At 34.5% G+C, this 15488-nt stretch overlaps 1 protein-coding gene across 13 annotated transcripts; it reads left to right on the forward strand.

The window, feature by feature from the left end:
* Positions 1-3022: 3022 nt before the first annotated feature.
* Positions 3023-15292, forward strand: LOC100267075 (putative disease resistance RPP13-like protein 1). Of its 13 annotated transcripts, none has more exons than XM_059741503.1 (13): positions 3023-7474; positions 7781-7881; positions 8616-9377; positions 9604-9719; positions 10172-10232; positions 10484-10524; positions 10642-10769; positions 12103-12268; positions 12666-13073; positions 13419-13574; positions 13703-14207; positions 14320-14723; positions 14796-15292. In XM_059741503.1, the coding sequence occupies exon 1, from the start codon at positions 3152-3154 to the stop codon at positions 7460-7462; it is 4311 nt and encodes a 1436-aa protein (XP_059597486.1). In that variant the 5' UTR covers positions 3023-3151; the 3' UTR covers positions 7463-7474; positions 7781-7881; positions 8616-9377; positions 9604-9719; positions 10172-10232; positions 10484-10524; positions 10642-10769; positions 12103-12268; positions 12666-13073; positions 13419-13574; positions 13703-14207; positions 14320-14723; positions 14796-15292. The 13 variants fall into 13 exon arrangements, with proteins under 13 accessions (XP_059597486.1, XP_059597487.1, XP_059597496.1 ...); XM_059741504.1 differs by having other exon boundaries at positions 8616-8957; positions 9137-9377; positions 13703-13966; positions 14320-15292; XM_059741513.1 differs by adding an exon at positions 9465-9552 and having other exon boundaries at positions 9644-9719; positions 11377-12268; positions 13703-15292.
* Positions 15293-15488: the final 196 nt, after the last annotated feature.

The following is a 15488-nucleotide window of genomic DNA, read 5'->3' on the forward strand; positions in this document are numbered from 1 at the left end:
TTTTTAAATTATTTTTAACTTAAAGTCCTTACATAAGACTAGTTTAACAAACAAATCATAGAAATATTCAGGTAGGGTCTTGTATTGAGTTTTATCACTTAATGCCATTAGCCTTTGTTTTTACTTTTTCAAAGAAAGCAAAAGCTTTTGTCACTTTGTCTCCTACTTTCATTTCATTCCCCACCCTTTTTTTCTTAACAATGGACCCACCTCAATCTTATCTCTTTCTTTTTTTTTTCATCAAACCCACCTCCATCTTATCTCTATCTAAAGTTAATTAGCCTTCCACCAATATAATTATAATTTTATTTAATAAAATTTATTTAACAAAAAAGATGTAATAATAAAGTATAAGAAATTATTATTATTATTTTTTAACTTTTTATCCTGACATCTGTTTTTTATCATTTTTTTTAAATCTTAAATGTAAATCTCTCTTTATTTCATTTAAATGAATAGAAGTTAATATCAAGAATATCAAGAATATATTTTTTATTTTTAAAAATAAAAATAAAAAATCTTATATAAAAAAATATAGATTTAGTTCCTGCCCTAAAAAATTAAAATTTAATGTAGTTTTTTATGGCTTGGATCAATTTTTTTACATCTTTATTTAATAATCTAGATTTATACATAAAATTAAATAAAAATAATTCGGTTTCCTTTTTCATTTCCCTTTTTAAACATATTTAAAATAAAGTTACAAATTTACTTTTTATCAAGATAGAATTTCATAAGTTGCATTTATTTTAATAAAAATAACAGAAAATATTAAATAAGATAGGATGGCTATAACTTCTAAAAACAAATTCCCTGACCCCATTCTACTCTAATACAGGTTTGGGATGGAATGAAAAGTTGTTTAAGTAATCAAGGTGGGTTGGGAAGTTGGGATGAGGGTATGACCCCATTAACATAATTGGCCAAAATTCTACGGACTTTTCTCAATAGTACGGTAATTTAAAAAAGTTATGCTTAAATTATTGTAGTAGAAGAAGTTATTACAAATATATGGTAGTTTTTGCCATCTAGGAGAGAGGAGATAGGAGAGAGGAAAGAGGGTGAATGGATAATTTTTTTTAAAACCAAAATCATCTTTTCAAATTTCACAAAAATTTCAAAAGGAACTCGTCTCTTCAAGAGATGAGTTCCATGAAAAAAAAATATAGAAAAAAAATATTCCTTAAGGGAACTCGAGTTCCCTAAAAAAAAATATATATTTTTTATAAAAAAAATTCCCTTAAAAAAAAAAAGAAAAAAACAATTCCTCAAGAACTCGTCTCTTGAGTTCCCATGAAAATAAAATATATATATTTTTTTAAATTCCCAAATTATTAAATTTTTTTTTTAAATATTCCTAAATATAAAAATAAAAAATAAAAAATAAAAAAATTTCCTTAATGAACTCGTCTCTTCAAGAGACGAGTTCCATGAAATTTTTTTAATTTTTTTTTTAAATTCCCAAATTATTAAAAAAAGAAAAAAAAAAAAAAAAAAAAAGGCAATTCCTCAATGAAGAGACGAGTTACCATGGAAAAAAAATGTATATTTTTTTTAAAAAATTCCCAAATTAATAAAAAAAAAAAAAAAAATCCTCAAGGGAACTCGTCTCTTGAAGAGACGAGTTCCCATGGAAAAAAAAATTTTAAATTTTTTTTTTAAATATTCCCAAATTTAAAAAAATAAAAATAAAAAATAAAAAATTTCCTTAAGGAACTCGTCTCTTCAAGAGACGAGTTCCATGAAATTTTTTAATTTTAATTTTTTAAATTCCCAAAGGCAATTCCTCAAGGGAACTCGTCTCTTCAAGAGACGAGTTCCCATGGGAAAAAAAAATTAAAAATTTTTTTTTTAAAAAAAAAATATTCCCAAATTTAAAAAAATAAAAAAAAAATAAATAAATAAAAAATTTTCCTTAAGGAACTCGTCTCTTCAAGAGACGAGTTCCATGAAATTTTTTAATTTTTTTTTTAAATTCCCAAATATTAAAAAAAAAAAAAAGCAATTCCTCAAGGGAACTCGTCTCTTCATGGAAAAAAAATGTATATTTTTTTAAAAAAATTCCCAAATAAAAAAATAAAATAAAAAAGTCCTCAAGGAACTCGTCTCTTCATGGAAAAAAAAAAATATTCCCAAATTTAAAATAAATAAATAAATAATAAAAAATTTTCCTTAAGGTACTCGTCTCTTCAAGAGACGAGTTCCATGAAATTTTTTAATTTTTTTTTTAAATTCCCAAATTATATATATAAAAAAAAAAAAAAAGGCAATTCAAGGGAACTCGTCTTTGAAGAGACGAGTTCCCATGGAAAAAAAATTCCCAAATTTAAAAAAAAAATTCCTCAAGGAACTCGTCTCTTGAAGAGACGAGTTCATGAAATTTTTTTTTTAAAATTCCCAAATTATTAAAAAAAAAAAAAAGCAATTCCTCAAGGGAACTTGTCTCTTCAAAAGACGAGTTCCCATGGAAAAAAAAAATTAAAACAAAAAGATTTAAAAAAGAGACGAGGAATTGTTTTAAGGGAACTCTTTTTTTTTTTTTTTAATTTGGGAATTTTTTTAAAAAAAATATTTTTTTCCATGGGAAGTTCCCTTGAGGAATTATTATTATTATTTTTTTTATAATTTGGGAATTTTTAAAATATATATATATATATATATATATATATATATATATATATATATATATATATATATATATATATATATATATATATATATATATATATATTTTCATGGAACTCGTCTCTTCAAGAGACGAGTTCTTGAAGAATTGTTATTATTTTTTTTTTAATTTGGGAATTTTTTTATAAAAAATATATATATATTTTTTTTAGGGAACTCGTCTCTTGAAGAGACGAGTTCCTTTTGAAATTTTTGTGAAATTTGAAAAGATGATTTTGGTTTAAAAAAAAAATTATCCGTTGACCCTCTCTCCTCTCTCCTATCTTCTCTCTCCTAGGTGGTAAAAACTACCATATATTTGTAATAACTTCTTCTAATATAATAATTTAAGCATAACTTTTTAAAATTACCGTATTATTGAGAAAAGTCCTACTTTCCACCTCCCCGTCTTTCTGCTTCATTAATTTGTGTCCACACTGCTTTGCTTTCTATCCCTCTCTCTCACTCTCTCTGCACACCGATCACCATGGAAGCTGTTGGAGAGGCTCTTCTTTCCTCTTTCGTTCAACTCTTGGTTAGCAAACTGAAGTACCCCTCTGATTTGTTGAAGTATGCCCGCCAAGAGCAAGTCCACAAGGAGCTCGAGAAATGGGAGGAAACACTGTCGGAGATGCTTCAACTGCTCAATGTCGCTGAGGACAAGCAGATCAACGATCCCTCCGTGAAAGCATGGCTCGAACGTCTCCGGGATTTGGCTTATGACATGGAGGACATCTTGGACGAGTTTGGCTACGAGGCTTTGCGAAGAAAGGTGATGGCGGAAGCTGATGGTGAAGCCAGCACAAGCAAGGTACGCAAGCTCATCCCTACTTGTTGTACTACTTTCACTCCCGTCAGGGCTATGCGTAATGTTAAGATGGCGTCCAAGATAACGGAGATCACTCGCCGTTTAGAAGATATTTCAGCTCAAAAGGCAGGGCTTGGTTTGTGTTTGGACAAGGTGAAAATAATAACCCAATCCAGTTGGGAAAGGCGGCCAGTCACTACCTGTGAGGTATACGTACCTTGGGTTAAGGGCAGGGATGCAGATAAACAGATCATAATTGAGATGCTGCTTAAGGATGAACCCGCTGCAACCAATGTTTCTGTAGTTTCCATCGTGGCCATGGGTGGGATGGGCAAGACTACTCTGGCAAAACTGGTGTACGATGATACTGCAGAGCCCATAGCCAATCATTTTGCTCTGAAAGCCTGGGTTTCTGTATCAATTGATTTTGATAAAGTGGGAGTAACAAAGAAACTTCTCGACTCTCTTACTTCTCAAAGCAGTAATTCAGAGGACTTTCATGAAATTCAACGCCAGTTGAAGAATGCATTGAGGGGAAAAAGATATTTAATAGTTTTGGACGATTTGTGGGGAGACATGCGTGCTAAATGGGACGACCTACGCTTCCCTTTCTTGGAGGCAGCATCAGGAAGCAAAATCTTGGTCACCACTCGCGAACGAGATGTTGCAGAATGGGTGGGGGGACCCAACAACTTACATGTCCTCAAACCCTTATCTGATGCTGACTGTTGGTCGGTATTTCAAATACATGCTTTCCAACATATAAATATCCACGAGCACCCGAATTTGGAATCAATTGGCAGGAAAATTGTAGATAAGTGTGGAGGTTTGCCCTTGGCGGCAAAAGCACTTGGTGGCCTTCTGCGTGCTGAACGAAGAGAACGTGAATGGGAAAGAGTATTAGATAGCAAAATATGGGATTTACCTGACGACCCCATCATCCCTGCATTGAGATTGAGTTACATTCATCTCCCTTCACATTTAAAGAGGTGTTTTGCTTATTGCGCAATATTTCCCCAAGACTATGAGTTTATGAAGGAAGAGCTAATCCCCTTATGGATGGCGGAGGGGCTAATTCAACAACCAAAAGATACTAGGAGAAAAGAAGATCTTGGTGATAAGTATTTTTGTGAGCTATTGTCAAGGTCATTTTTCCAATCGTCGAGTAGCAAAGAATCACTATTTGTGATGCATGACCTTGTTAACGATCTAGCTAAATTTGTTGCTGGAGATACATGCTTGCATTTGGATGATGAGTTTAAGAATAATTTGCAATGTCTCATTCTTGAAAGTACTCGTCATTCATCATTTGTTCGTCATAGTTATGATATCTTCAAAAAGTTTGAAAGATTTTATAAGAAGGAGCGCTTGCGCACATTCATAGCTATTTCAACACAAAGATATTTTCCGACTCGCTGCATAAGTTATAAGGTGCTTAAGGAATTGATACCAAGATTAAGATACCTAAGGGTGCTCTCCTTGAGTGGTTATCAGATAAATGAGATACCAAATGAATTTGGCAATTTGAAACTTCTAAGGTACCTTAATTTGTCTAACACCCATATTGAATATTTACCTGATTCAATTGGCGGTCTTTATAATCTACAAACATTGATATTATCATACTGCTATAGGCTTACCAAGTTGCCTATTAACATTGGACACCTAATTAACCTTCGACATCTTGATGTTAGAGGTGACTTCAGATTACAAGAAATGCCTTCACAAATTGGTCAATTAAAAGATTTGCAGGTATTGTCTGATTTCATGGTGGGCAAAAACAATGGTTTGAATATCAAAGAGTTGCGAGAAATGTCAAATCTTAGAGGTAAACTCCGTATTTCAAAATTGGAAAATGTGGTGAATATTCAAGATGTAAGGGTAGCCCGTCTAAAATTAAAAGATAACCTTGAAAGATTGACACTAGAGTGGAGTTTTGACTCGGATGGTTCAAGGAATGGAATGGATCAAATGAATGTCCTTCACCATTTAGAACCTCAATCGAATCTGAATGAACTCAACATTTATTCATATGGTGGTCCAGAATTCCCACATTGGATAAGGAATGGCTCATTCTCTAAAATGGCGGTTCTAAGACTCGAAGATTGCAAAAAGTGCACATCTTTACCATGCTTGGGGCGGTTACCATCGCTTAAACGGTTGAGGATTCAAGGAATGGATGGAGTAAAAAATGTGGGTTCAGAGTTTTATGGAGAGACGTGTCTTTCTGCAGATAAGCTTTTCCCATCACTAGAGTCTCTACAGTTTGTAAATATGTCAGAATGGGAGTATTGGGAGGACCGGTCCTCCTCGATAGATTCCTCATTCCCTTGCCTCCGTACGCTTACAATTTATAATTGCCCTAAATTGATTAAGAAAATACCCACTAACCTACCTTTGCTGACAGGGCTCTATGTTGACAACTGTCCAAAACTGGAGTCTACACTTTTAAGGCTACCATCTCTCAAGGAATTAAGAGTCAAGGAATGTAATGAGGCGGTCTTGAGAAATGGAACTGAGCTCACCTCAGTGACCTCACTCACCGAGTTAACAGTTTCTGGGATTTTAGGGCTTATCAAATTGCAACAAGGATTCGTGCGGTCATTGTCAGGGCTTCAGGCTTTGGAATTTTCAGAATGCGAAGAGCTCACATGTTTGTGGGAGGATGGGTTCGAATCGGAAATCCTTCACTGCCATCAACTTGTATCCTTGGGATGCAATCTTCAGTCTTTAAAAATAAATAGATGTGATAAACTAGAGAGGCTTCCAAATGGATGGCAGTGCCTAACATGCCTTGAAGAGTTGAAAATCATGCACTGTCCAAAGCTGGTGTCATTTCCCGATGTAGGTTTCCCACCAAAGCTGAGAAGTCTTGGTTTTGCAAATTGTGAAGGTCTCAAGTGTCTACCTGATGGGATGATGCGAAATAGTAACGCCAGCAGTAACTCATGTGTCCTTGAATCCTTGGAGATATGCGAGTGTTCATCTCTCATTAGCTTTCCAAATGGGCAATTACCCACCACCCTAAAGAAACTAAGCATACGGGAGTGTGAAAATCTAGAGTCTCTTCCAGAAGGAATGATGCACTGCAATTCCATCGCCACCACCAACACCATGGACACGTGTGCCCTTGAATTCTTATTTATAGAGGGGTGTCTGTCTCTGATTTGTTTTCCGAAAGGTGGGTTACCTACCACTCTCAAGGAACTCAACATAATGAAGTGTGAAAGGCTAGAGTCTCTACCAGAGGGAATAATGCACCACGATTCCACCAATGTTGTTGCTCTTCAAATCCTGGATATCTCTTCATGTTCATCTCTCACATCCTTCCCAAGAGGGAAGTTTCCTTTCACCCTTCAACAACTTCGGATTCAGGATTGTGAACAACTAGAGTCAATTTCAGAGGAGATGTTTCACCCTACCAATAATTCACTTCAATCTTTACACATCCGGGGGTATCCTAATCTCAAAGCCCTGCCAGATTGCCTCAACACCCTTACATATCTAAGTATTGAAGATTTTAAAAATCTGGAATTGTTGCTTCCTCGAATAAAAAACCTCACTCGTCTTACAGGGCTTCACATCCATAATTGTGAGAATATCAAGACCCCCCTATCCCAATGGGACCTTTCCGGACTCACCTCTCTTAAAGACCTTTCCATAGGAGGCATGTTTCCAGATGCAACTTCCTTTTCGAATGACCCCCGCTTGATTCTTCTTCCTACAACTCTCACCTCCCTTTCCATTTCACAATTCCAGAATCTGGAATCCCTATCCTCCCTGTCTCTCCAAACCCTCACCTCTCTTGAACGGCTATGGATATACAATTGCCCGAAGCTCCGGTCAATTTTGCCAAGGGAAGGACTGTTGCCTGACACCCTTTCACAACTGCATATGTGGCAGTGCCCATATCTAAAACAAAGGTACTCGAAGGAGGAAGGAGATGATTGGCCCAAGATTGCCCACATCCCTTGTGTGGGGAAGATGTGAGCAATAAATAAGGTATTACTTCTCATCCAAAAACATCATTCTTCCTCTTTCTCTCCTCAACATCACTTTCAATTTCTCTCACCTACTACTGGAATTTTCTAATTGGACTTGATTTTTTGTTAAAATTTTCAAATAGAAAGCAGCTTTTCACATGGCTCATAGCTTGCTATTTTCTCTTTAATCTGTCGCAATAAAAAATGAGAATCACTACTTCTACCTTGCCAAGTCCAAATTCAATCTATGATGCAATCTTATCCTCGAGTTGTATGCGTTTACCTCTGTTATTAAGTTTCTTTTGGTCTTTCCTTTTATATGTAGGTGCATTTTTAGTGCTTAGAATGTAAAAAGGAGAGAGAAGATGAATTCCCTTTATAGATGGATGACAAACAGCTTCTTGGCAAAATTATCTTCAGCTACATGTAAGTATCATTATTTTTCCATTGTTCTATTAAATTTTAATGTAAGTCTCATTCGTTTTTCCACTAAATGAACTACATACCATATTTAAGCGTCTACATATTCATAATTGTTCAATTCTGTAGTCTATAGCTAGTGGAATGATGCATGATGACAACAATAGCCATAGGAATTGTCTTCTTGAATTGTTAGAGATCAAGAGATTCCATCTTTCACATCCTTTCATATATATGAGTCACCCACTTCCTTTAAAGCAAATTAATAATATTTTGGTACAAGAAAATGGGGCCAATTAAGAACAGAAATTATAGAGAAAATGTCATTTGAAGCCTTTCATGGTTAGTTCTATTTGAAAAATAATATTTTCTAGGTGCATCATGGCTCTTGTAAATTGCATATCAATTGTGAACTCGTAAGCATAATTGACTTTAGTTTGATACTAATCTTGAATATTTTTGTTTTTGGTTATTCATTTATTTTGTGGTTCCTTAATGATTGATACTCATGTTGATTTAATCTTTCTTAGCTCAGCTAATTTTAACTCATTTTTTAAAATTATTTTATTGTCTAGCCATCAAATCTTTTTGGAGTTTTTAATGATATAAATTAGGTACTTATGATGATGATATTCTTAAGTTTTGGGGTCATTCCTTTTTTGCTAAAATCAAGCATGTTCATTCACTATATTATAAATCTTATCTTCTTAGACATTAACTTCAGATTTTTGTTTTTATAGATGTAGTATGCTCAAATGGGTTGCACATCCTGTTGGAGCGACAATGTCAAATAAGATGTACATTATACAAATATTTGAACATCTGAGAAGTATCTGAATCTGGAAACTACCAGTGTGCCTTTACAACCTTAGAATTCCTCACATAAGAAAATGTGGATCTCAAGTCCCTACCTCATCAGATTCAGAGTCTCACATATTTTCAACAGATTCAGAGTTTCACATCTCTTCACATAATCTCAGAATTCTTCACATTGTCCAAGTTCTAGACTTCTTTCAGAAAGCAATGTCACAAATACAATTGCAAGGGTATCAAGACACCCTATTTTTGTGGGCCCTCCAAAGGTACGCCTCTCCCAAAACTCAGTTAATTCATTTTATATTGTGCATATTTAAATGTAGTTTCCTTTTGACAACATTTCTTGCTACAACTCTCATTGATCTTTCAATAAAAAGATTTTAGAATTTGGAATCCTTAGGCCCCTTCCTTGGCCTTCAAAAATTCATCTCTCTTCAACTTGTAGAGAATAAAGAGTGCCCTGTTCTAGTCCTCCTTGCCAAGTGAAAGGCTATCTGCTGAATTTTGTTGAGTGTGTACTTCTAAATCAAAGATGTTTGAAGAAGAATGATGGAGATTGGCCCCAGATTGTCATCTTCCCCTAATGTGAGGATAGATCATAAGCTCATTTTTGAACCATATTAAGTTCAAATTGCAAAAATGGGTGTTGAGGCAATTCAACCTATCATATCCTTACATTCAAAAAGGTAACTCTTATTCTTAACACACATTTCTTACCCTTTTATCTGCACAATACCATGTCAATTTCTCATATTGATTTTGATTTCTACTAGTGGTTCAACTATTTATGAAAATCTCCATGGAGTTATTTTGAAAGTTTGACTAGGAAGCAGGTTTTGTCAATCTCTCTCATGGTTCAATGTAAGCATCTCAAGTTCTACCTCTAATGAAATCTTGGTAATTTTCTTTTAGGTGCTCTCAAAGCAGTTTTAGTTGGAAATTTGACATGCAGGAATGGGATAAAAAATGACAAGGAAAGGTCTTATCTGACATCAATTACAAATTAGCATGGATGCCTTCATTTCAATGTAAGCATCTTTAGTGGTACTCTTCTAACTGGATTTGAATACAATTTTCTAATTTCAATATATAATACACAAAGTTTTCATGAATAAGTGCACTTTATGTCAAAATATCTATCTTCTATAATAAAAAAAACGACATATTTTCCTTTTATAATGAATAATGAAATTTGTTTTGTCGTGTAGTTATTTATGAACCCAAGTCATTTTATTCAGGTTTTCACATTGTCAAAAAGAATGATTCAATTTGTTGTATGTTTAATGCTCTTATTGTGTTGACAAAATGGGATTTGGATTTCACATTGGAGATTACTAGTTTGAACTAAATGCAAGTAATACCTCTTTTACTTTTTATTCATGTTTATACTTATTTTTTACTTTTTGAGGGATAACAGATGATTAAAAAAAAACCTAAGTAGCAAATATATGTGTCTAACTTCCATTTATTTATTTTACAGTTTCTACAACACAACATGTTCTTATGTCTCTTGGAAAGTTAAGAACCTTGTTTAAAATTCGGTATGTGTTCCATGCTAAGAAGTCTCGCGCTCTATTATTATGATGGTCTCGAATAGCCACATGCATCTATTTTGATGCATAGAGAACTCAAGAAAACATCTGGTTTTTAGTGCCTTCCAGATTACTAGATTTCATATTAATTTCTCAATCAATATGCACTGTGTTTTTTTATGGAACATTGCTAAAAAATTTCGTAATTTTTTTTTTCGTTTATGAATCATTACTAAATTTTTATTGCAAACAATTGTCAGGAATCATTAGCATGAATTTTATCCAATGTACAAGCTTTTAGGTGAGTGATAAACATGGAAAAAATTTTCTATTTTATTTTGTTTGAAATTCTCTTCATTTTTAAACCAGCATACTACTATATTTATAGAAAATTTCCTTATCTAGATTTATTATGCAGATTTGAACAATGTTTGAAGGGAATGACACTTTTTGGCATGTCCTACTATCTTGAGTTGCACAAGTCAGAGGCTCAAAGAGCACAAACTCTTATGACTGGAGGGAAGACAATTGACTTCTCAATCTATGGTGAGCAGTGAGCATTCTATTGTGAGTTGTATGGTATTCTTTGAATTACACACAACTTCATTTAGCTTGCAAATACTTAATGCAATTGTGCATGGCCATGAAATGAACTCATACTCAACACAATTGTGAGTTTCTTTTGATTTTATACAGATTCATGGGTGAAAAAACCTCCTAGTAACTTTGAACTTTAACATTAATATCTTAGGAATATTTGGTTGTTGCAATACTAATGTTTTTAAGAAAGCAGGTTACAATATTCATAGGTGAAAAAATCTGTGTAACCTCCTAGTAACTTTGAACTTAAACTTTAATACCTGAGGAACATTTGGTTATTGCTATGCCTAATGCTTTTTGGAAGCTGGTTACAGTATTCATGGATGAAAAAAATCTGTGTTTTTATTTTTTTATTTTTAATTTTAAGTAGATTCATGGCCTTTATCAATTCCTTGCATATTCCTAATATTATAAAGCTTACCTGTTTTCCCAAATTGCTAATGGCATGATAGAAGTGAAAGCATTAAATTGTTAATTGAAAGAAATAATCTGTTTGCAGTAAGAGATTGGAGATAAGATTACAACATGATCTCATGTCCTTGGTAATTTGTAGATTGAGGGTTTTCAAAAGGCTTTGCCCCAATACCATTAAAAGACGAAGAGCTGCCATGAAAGCTACTAACATTGGTACCTTGTATCTCAAAGTTTCATAGAGTTGATAATCGAATTGGTGCCAAGACCTGGTCTTTTTCCCAAGATAGGTGTGTTATTCATGCCAAATATATGCCCTATTCAAATTATAGGGCTTTGGATTCCTTAATGATTGGAATGATCTTCGGAATTATTGCATATTTCCAAATGTCATGTCACATCTTTCCAATAGGCCAGTGTCCTTCAGTGTTCTAAATTGTGGAGATCACGAGTTGCTAAAATTTGTGGTCTATATTAGAGAAGAATTTTTTTGTGCTCTCTCTACTGGCTGCATCTCTTGCCCTTGCAGCTGCATATCTTTTAATCCTCTTTGGTGAGAAAAGAATAAAGAATAGGAAAAAGTTGTCCCATGATGACTCACATTCCTAAAGCTCGAGTTGATAATGTACCTTACTCATATTGAACAGTGAGAAATGTCAAAGACATCCCTTATCTGAGTAAGGCCTTCACAGACTCATGACTCTGAAACAACTCATGATTGATAGTATACTTTAAGATACTTTCATATGTATCTCATGTATATTTTCATGTAAAGATTCCAGAATCCATGACTTCCCTACATCACCAAGACCTTACCTAAGCTCCAGTGGTATTTGGCAACTAAAGGAGAACCCTGTGATTGTTTCAGAGCGATACATCAGACACAACTTCTAAATCCAATGATGAGACATCAGTTCAAGATTGCCCACATCTCCTATTTGGAAATAGATGGAGAGATTCATCTTTGATCCGTAATAGTTTGGATTCCAAAAATGGAAGCACGTGGAGTTCACCCAATTCTATCCATATATTCAGTAAGTTTCATCTATTCCCAACACATAATTCTTACATTTTATCTTCTTATTATGAGTATAAATTGTCATACTGTTGAAAATTTCTACAAGTTGAGCTACAAGAGAATCCCTACACTCAACCTTTTTGTTGAAAGCTTGACTAGGGAGCAGCTTCTGACAGTAATTACAAGCTTTAAGGCTTCACATTTGCTATTCAATGTTTGTTCTCCTTGTTGGTCTCTCCCATAGTCCCATGTAAACATCAATGTTTTTCTCTCTCCCAATTTAAATTTTCACACAATACTATAACTGAATGAATTCATTTATGTTAACAAGATGTTCTATTTGGTGTATTATTGCAGGATTCTTTGTGACAGGTTGTCTAATTCCTATTCACCATGTTTTCTACTTTGTTCAGGTGTACTGACATGCCAATTAGATATCTGGAATTTATATGTTGTAATGAATGAGAAGCTACCAAGAGGGTGCACAACTTCAAGCCTCCTAGTGAGTTAATAATTGATGGTTGAATGCCCAAGACACATCTTTTTTCTAGGGACAAGTTTTTCATCCAATGCAAGAAGGCTGACAGTTCAAAATTGTACATAGGGCTCTGCTGTTGTTACTTATTATGATTCACAATTCATGCAATAGCAAGTCTCTAGAATTCTTTCAGAATTCTAAATACCCTCTCATGTGTGTCCAAGAGGCCGGCTTCTTGCAATATTCCTAATGAAGGTGGAGATCCTAAGTTGCCAAATTTGGGGTGTAGAATATATGAATGTTGTCAAATGAAAAAGAAGAATACTACTTCTCTTGAATACCGGTATGTTGCTTGTCTCTATTTCTCATATTATTGTCAATAGATGCCTTACCTGATGCTTAAACATCTTGGTATTTATGAATATGGAAAACATGTTTTGTTTTTGTGTCATGTTCCACTTCCAATGCTGACATTTGTTTGTGAACTAGTTTTGGTGGCTGCCCACTTGGCCTTTTTCAATTCTTTGTTTACTGGCAATATTCCAAAGCTTAATTCTCTTCCTAAATCACATGTTAGAGTACAAGTGATAGAATTAGACATTGTTGGTTGCAAGGAAATCATTTGTTTGTGTCAAGGGGAATGGAGATTGGATAACCACATAATCTAATTTCTCTTTGTACTTTGAAGATTTAAAGGGTTTTCAAAAGCATTTTCTCCAGTATCAGTGGAGGAAGACGAGCTGCCACCGAAACAACTAGCAGCTTTGATTGAGTTGGTGTCTCAAGTCTCCCAAAGAACTCGCTATTGAGTTGGTGCTCAAGACAGTCTACTTCCCCAAGATAGGTATGTTATTGCACGTTTAAAATTATAGCACTATGATTCCTTACTGATTGGAATGATTCATGATAGCACACAGCATGTCTCTGGAATTCTTGCATTTTTCTAAATGTGTTGTTATGTTTGTTGAATAGGCTAGCTTCCTCCGGTGCTCTAAAATGTGGAGATTACAGGTTGCTAAAATTTGTGCGTCTATATTAGATGAAGATTGGGTGATTCAGAAGAACAATTACAGATCCCTTGGATCATGTATGTTGCTCAGTCTCCACATCATGGAGACATCAACTAAGCTCCATTTGTATTTGGCAAGTGAAATTATATATGAGAGACAGAACCCCTAAATCCAATGATGAGAGATGACCCAAAGATAGCCCACACCTCCTATGTGAAAACAGATGGTGAGATTCATCTTTGATCTATAATGGTTCACTACAATAGCAGAAGCGAGGAGATTAACCAAATCCTAGTTTCATACCATTGAAATTTCCTACAAGTGGAGCTATTTGGTGAATTTTGCACTTTCCTTTTTGTTAAAAAAAACTCTCTTGAGAGTAGATTTTTTCAGCAATTACAAGCTTTATGACTTCACATTTACTATTCAATGTGTGTTTCTCTTGTTGATCCCTCCCACAGTCCCATGTAAGCATCAGTATTTCTGTCTCTCCCAACTCAATGTTTCACACAACTTTATCCTTTAACTGGATGAGTTCATTTATGTTAATAAGATTTTCTTTTTGGTGAATTGCTACAGGATTCCTTCTATGATGGGTTATTTAACTTCACTTTCAACATAGCTTCTAGTTCATTCAGGTGTGGTGAAATTGGCACTTGGATATCTACAAATCATATAGTGCAATATATAAGAAACCACCAAGAGGGCGCACAACCCTGAGTCTATTAGAGAGATGGTTGCATGCCCTGGAAACAACTCGTTCCCAGGGACAGATTTATATATATATATTTCGAGTTGTTATTGATTGGAATGATTCAAAAGTAGCAATGGGCCTTTAGGATTCTTTCAGATTCCTAAATGCCCCATTTGCATGTCTTTCCAAGAAGCCAACTTCCTGCAATCCTAATGAAGGTGGAGATTCTGAGTTGCCTAAATGAATGTTGTCAAAAGAAAAAGTAGAACATCACTTCTTGTGAATACCGGTATGTTGCTGATCTCTATCTCTCACTTCATTATCAAGAGGTGCGTTACCTAATGCTTAAACACTTTGGTAGTTATGATTGTGGAAAATAGATTTTGGGTGGTAGAGAAGGGAATAATGCACCACAACACGTTTCTTGTACATCTTACAATGATGCTCTTCCACAATGATCAAAAGAAACAGAGTCATCAAAACCAAGCAATGACATGATTTTTCCTCAAGGAGGAAGGAGAAGGAAAGGAGAGGAAGCAATCCAATGCAAAGATACATTAGATTGCTGTGTCTTGAAAGGGGATGAAGAGATGGAGAACATAGGTTGCTTCTTTTCGGTAACATGAAGAAGTCGTGAAGGCAAGTTGTTTGGCTCGACCAAGAGAGGAAGAAACAGAGAAAAAGAATCCAAGGTTCATCAGAGGATACTAGTGTGACGTTACACCCTTGTAAATTTAAACAAGCAACTCCTTTGAAAAAGGTTCACATGATATATATCCATGAGTGCTACACTTTTGTAATTCATTGAACTGTCATGCCACAAACTGTGTGGATCAATGTATTGTGCTATTACAGTCATCCATAACTGCTTCCCAACTTTACATGATCAAAGGGTAAAATATTCATGGCCAGGACACCATTTTTGTGATCTGCAAACCTAATGAATACAATTAAATCCGAATGATAAAATCATTACAGCCCAATAAAGAAAAACATTTTAGAATAACTGTTCTTGGCAAGTCCGAACAGAGTGAATCAGAGGGCTTTCTCCAGA

The sequence above is a fragment of the Vitis vinifera genome, chromosome 13, assembly GCF_030704535.1.
Source record: "Vitis vinifera cultivar Pinot Noir 40024 chromosome 13, ASM3070453v1".
Taxonomy (NCBI): domain Eukaryota; kingdom Viridiplantae; phylum Streptophyta; class Magnoliopsida; order Vitales; family Vitaceae; genus Vitis; species Vitis vinifera.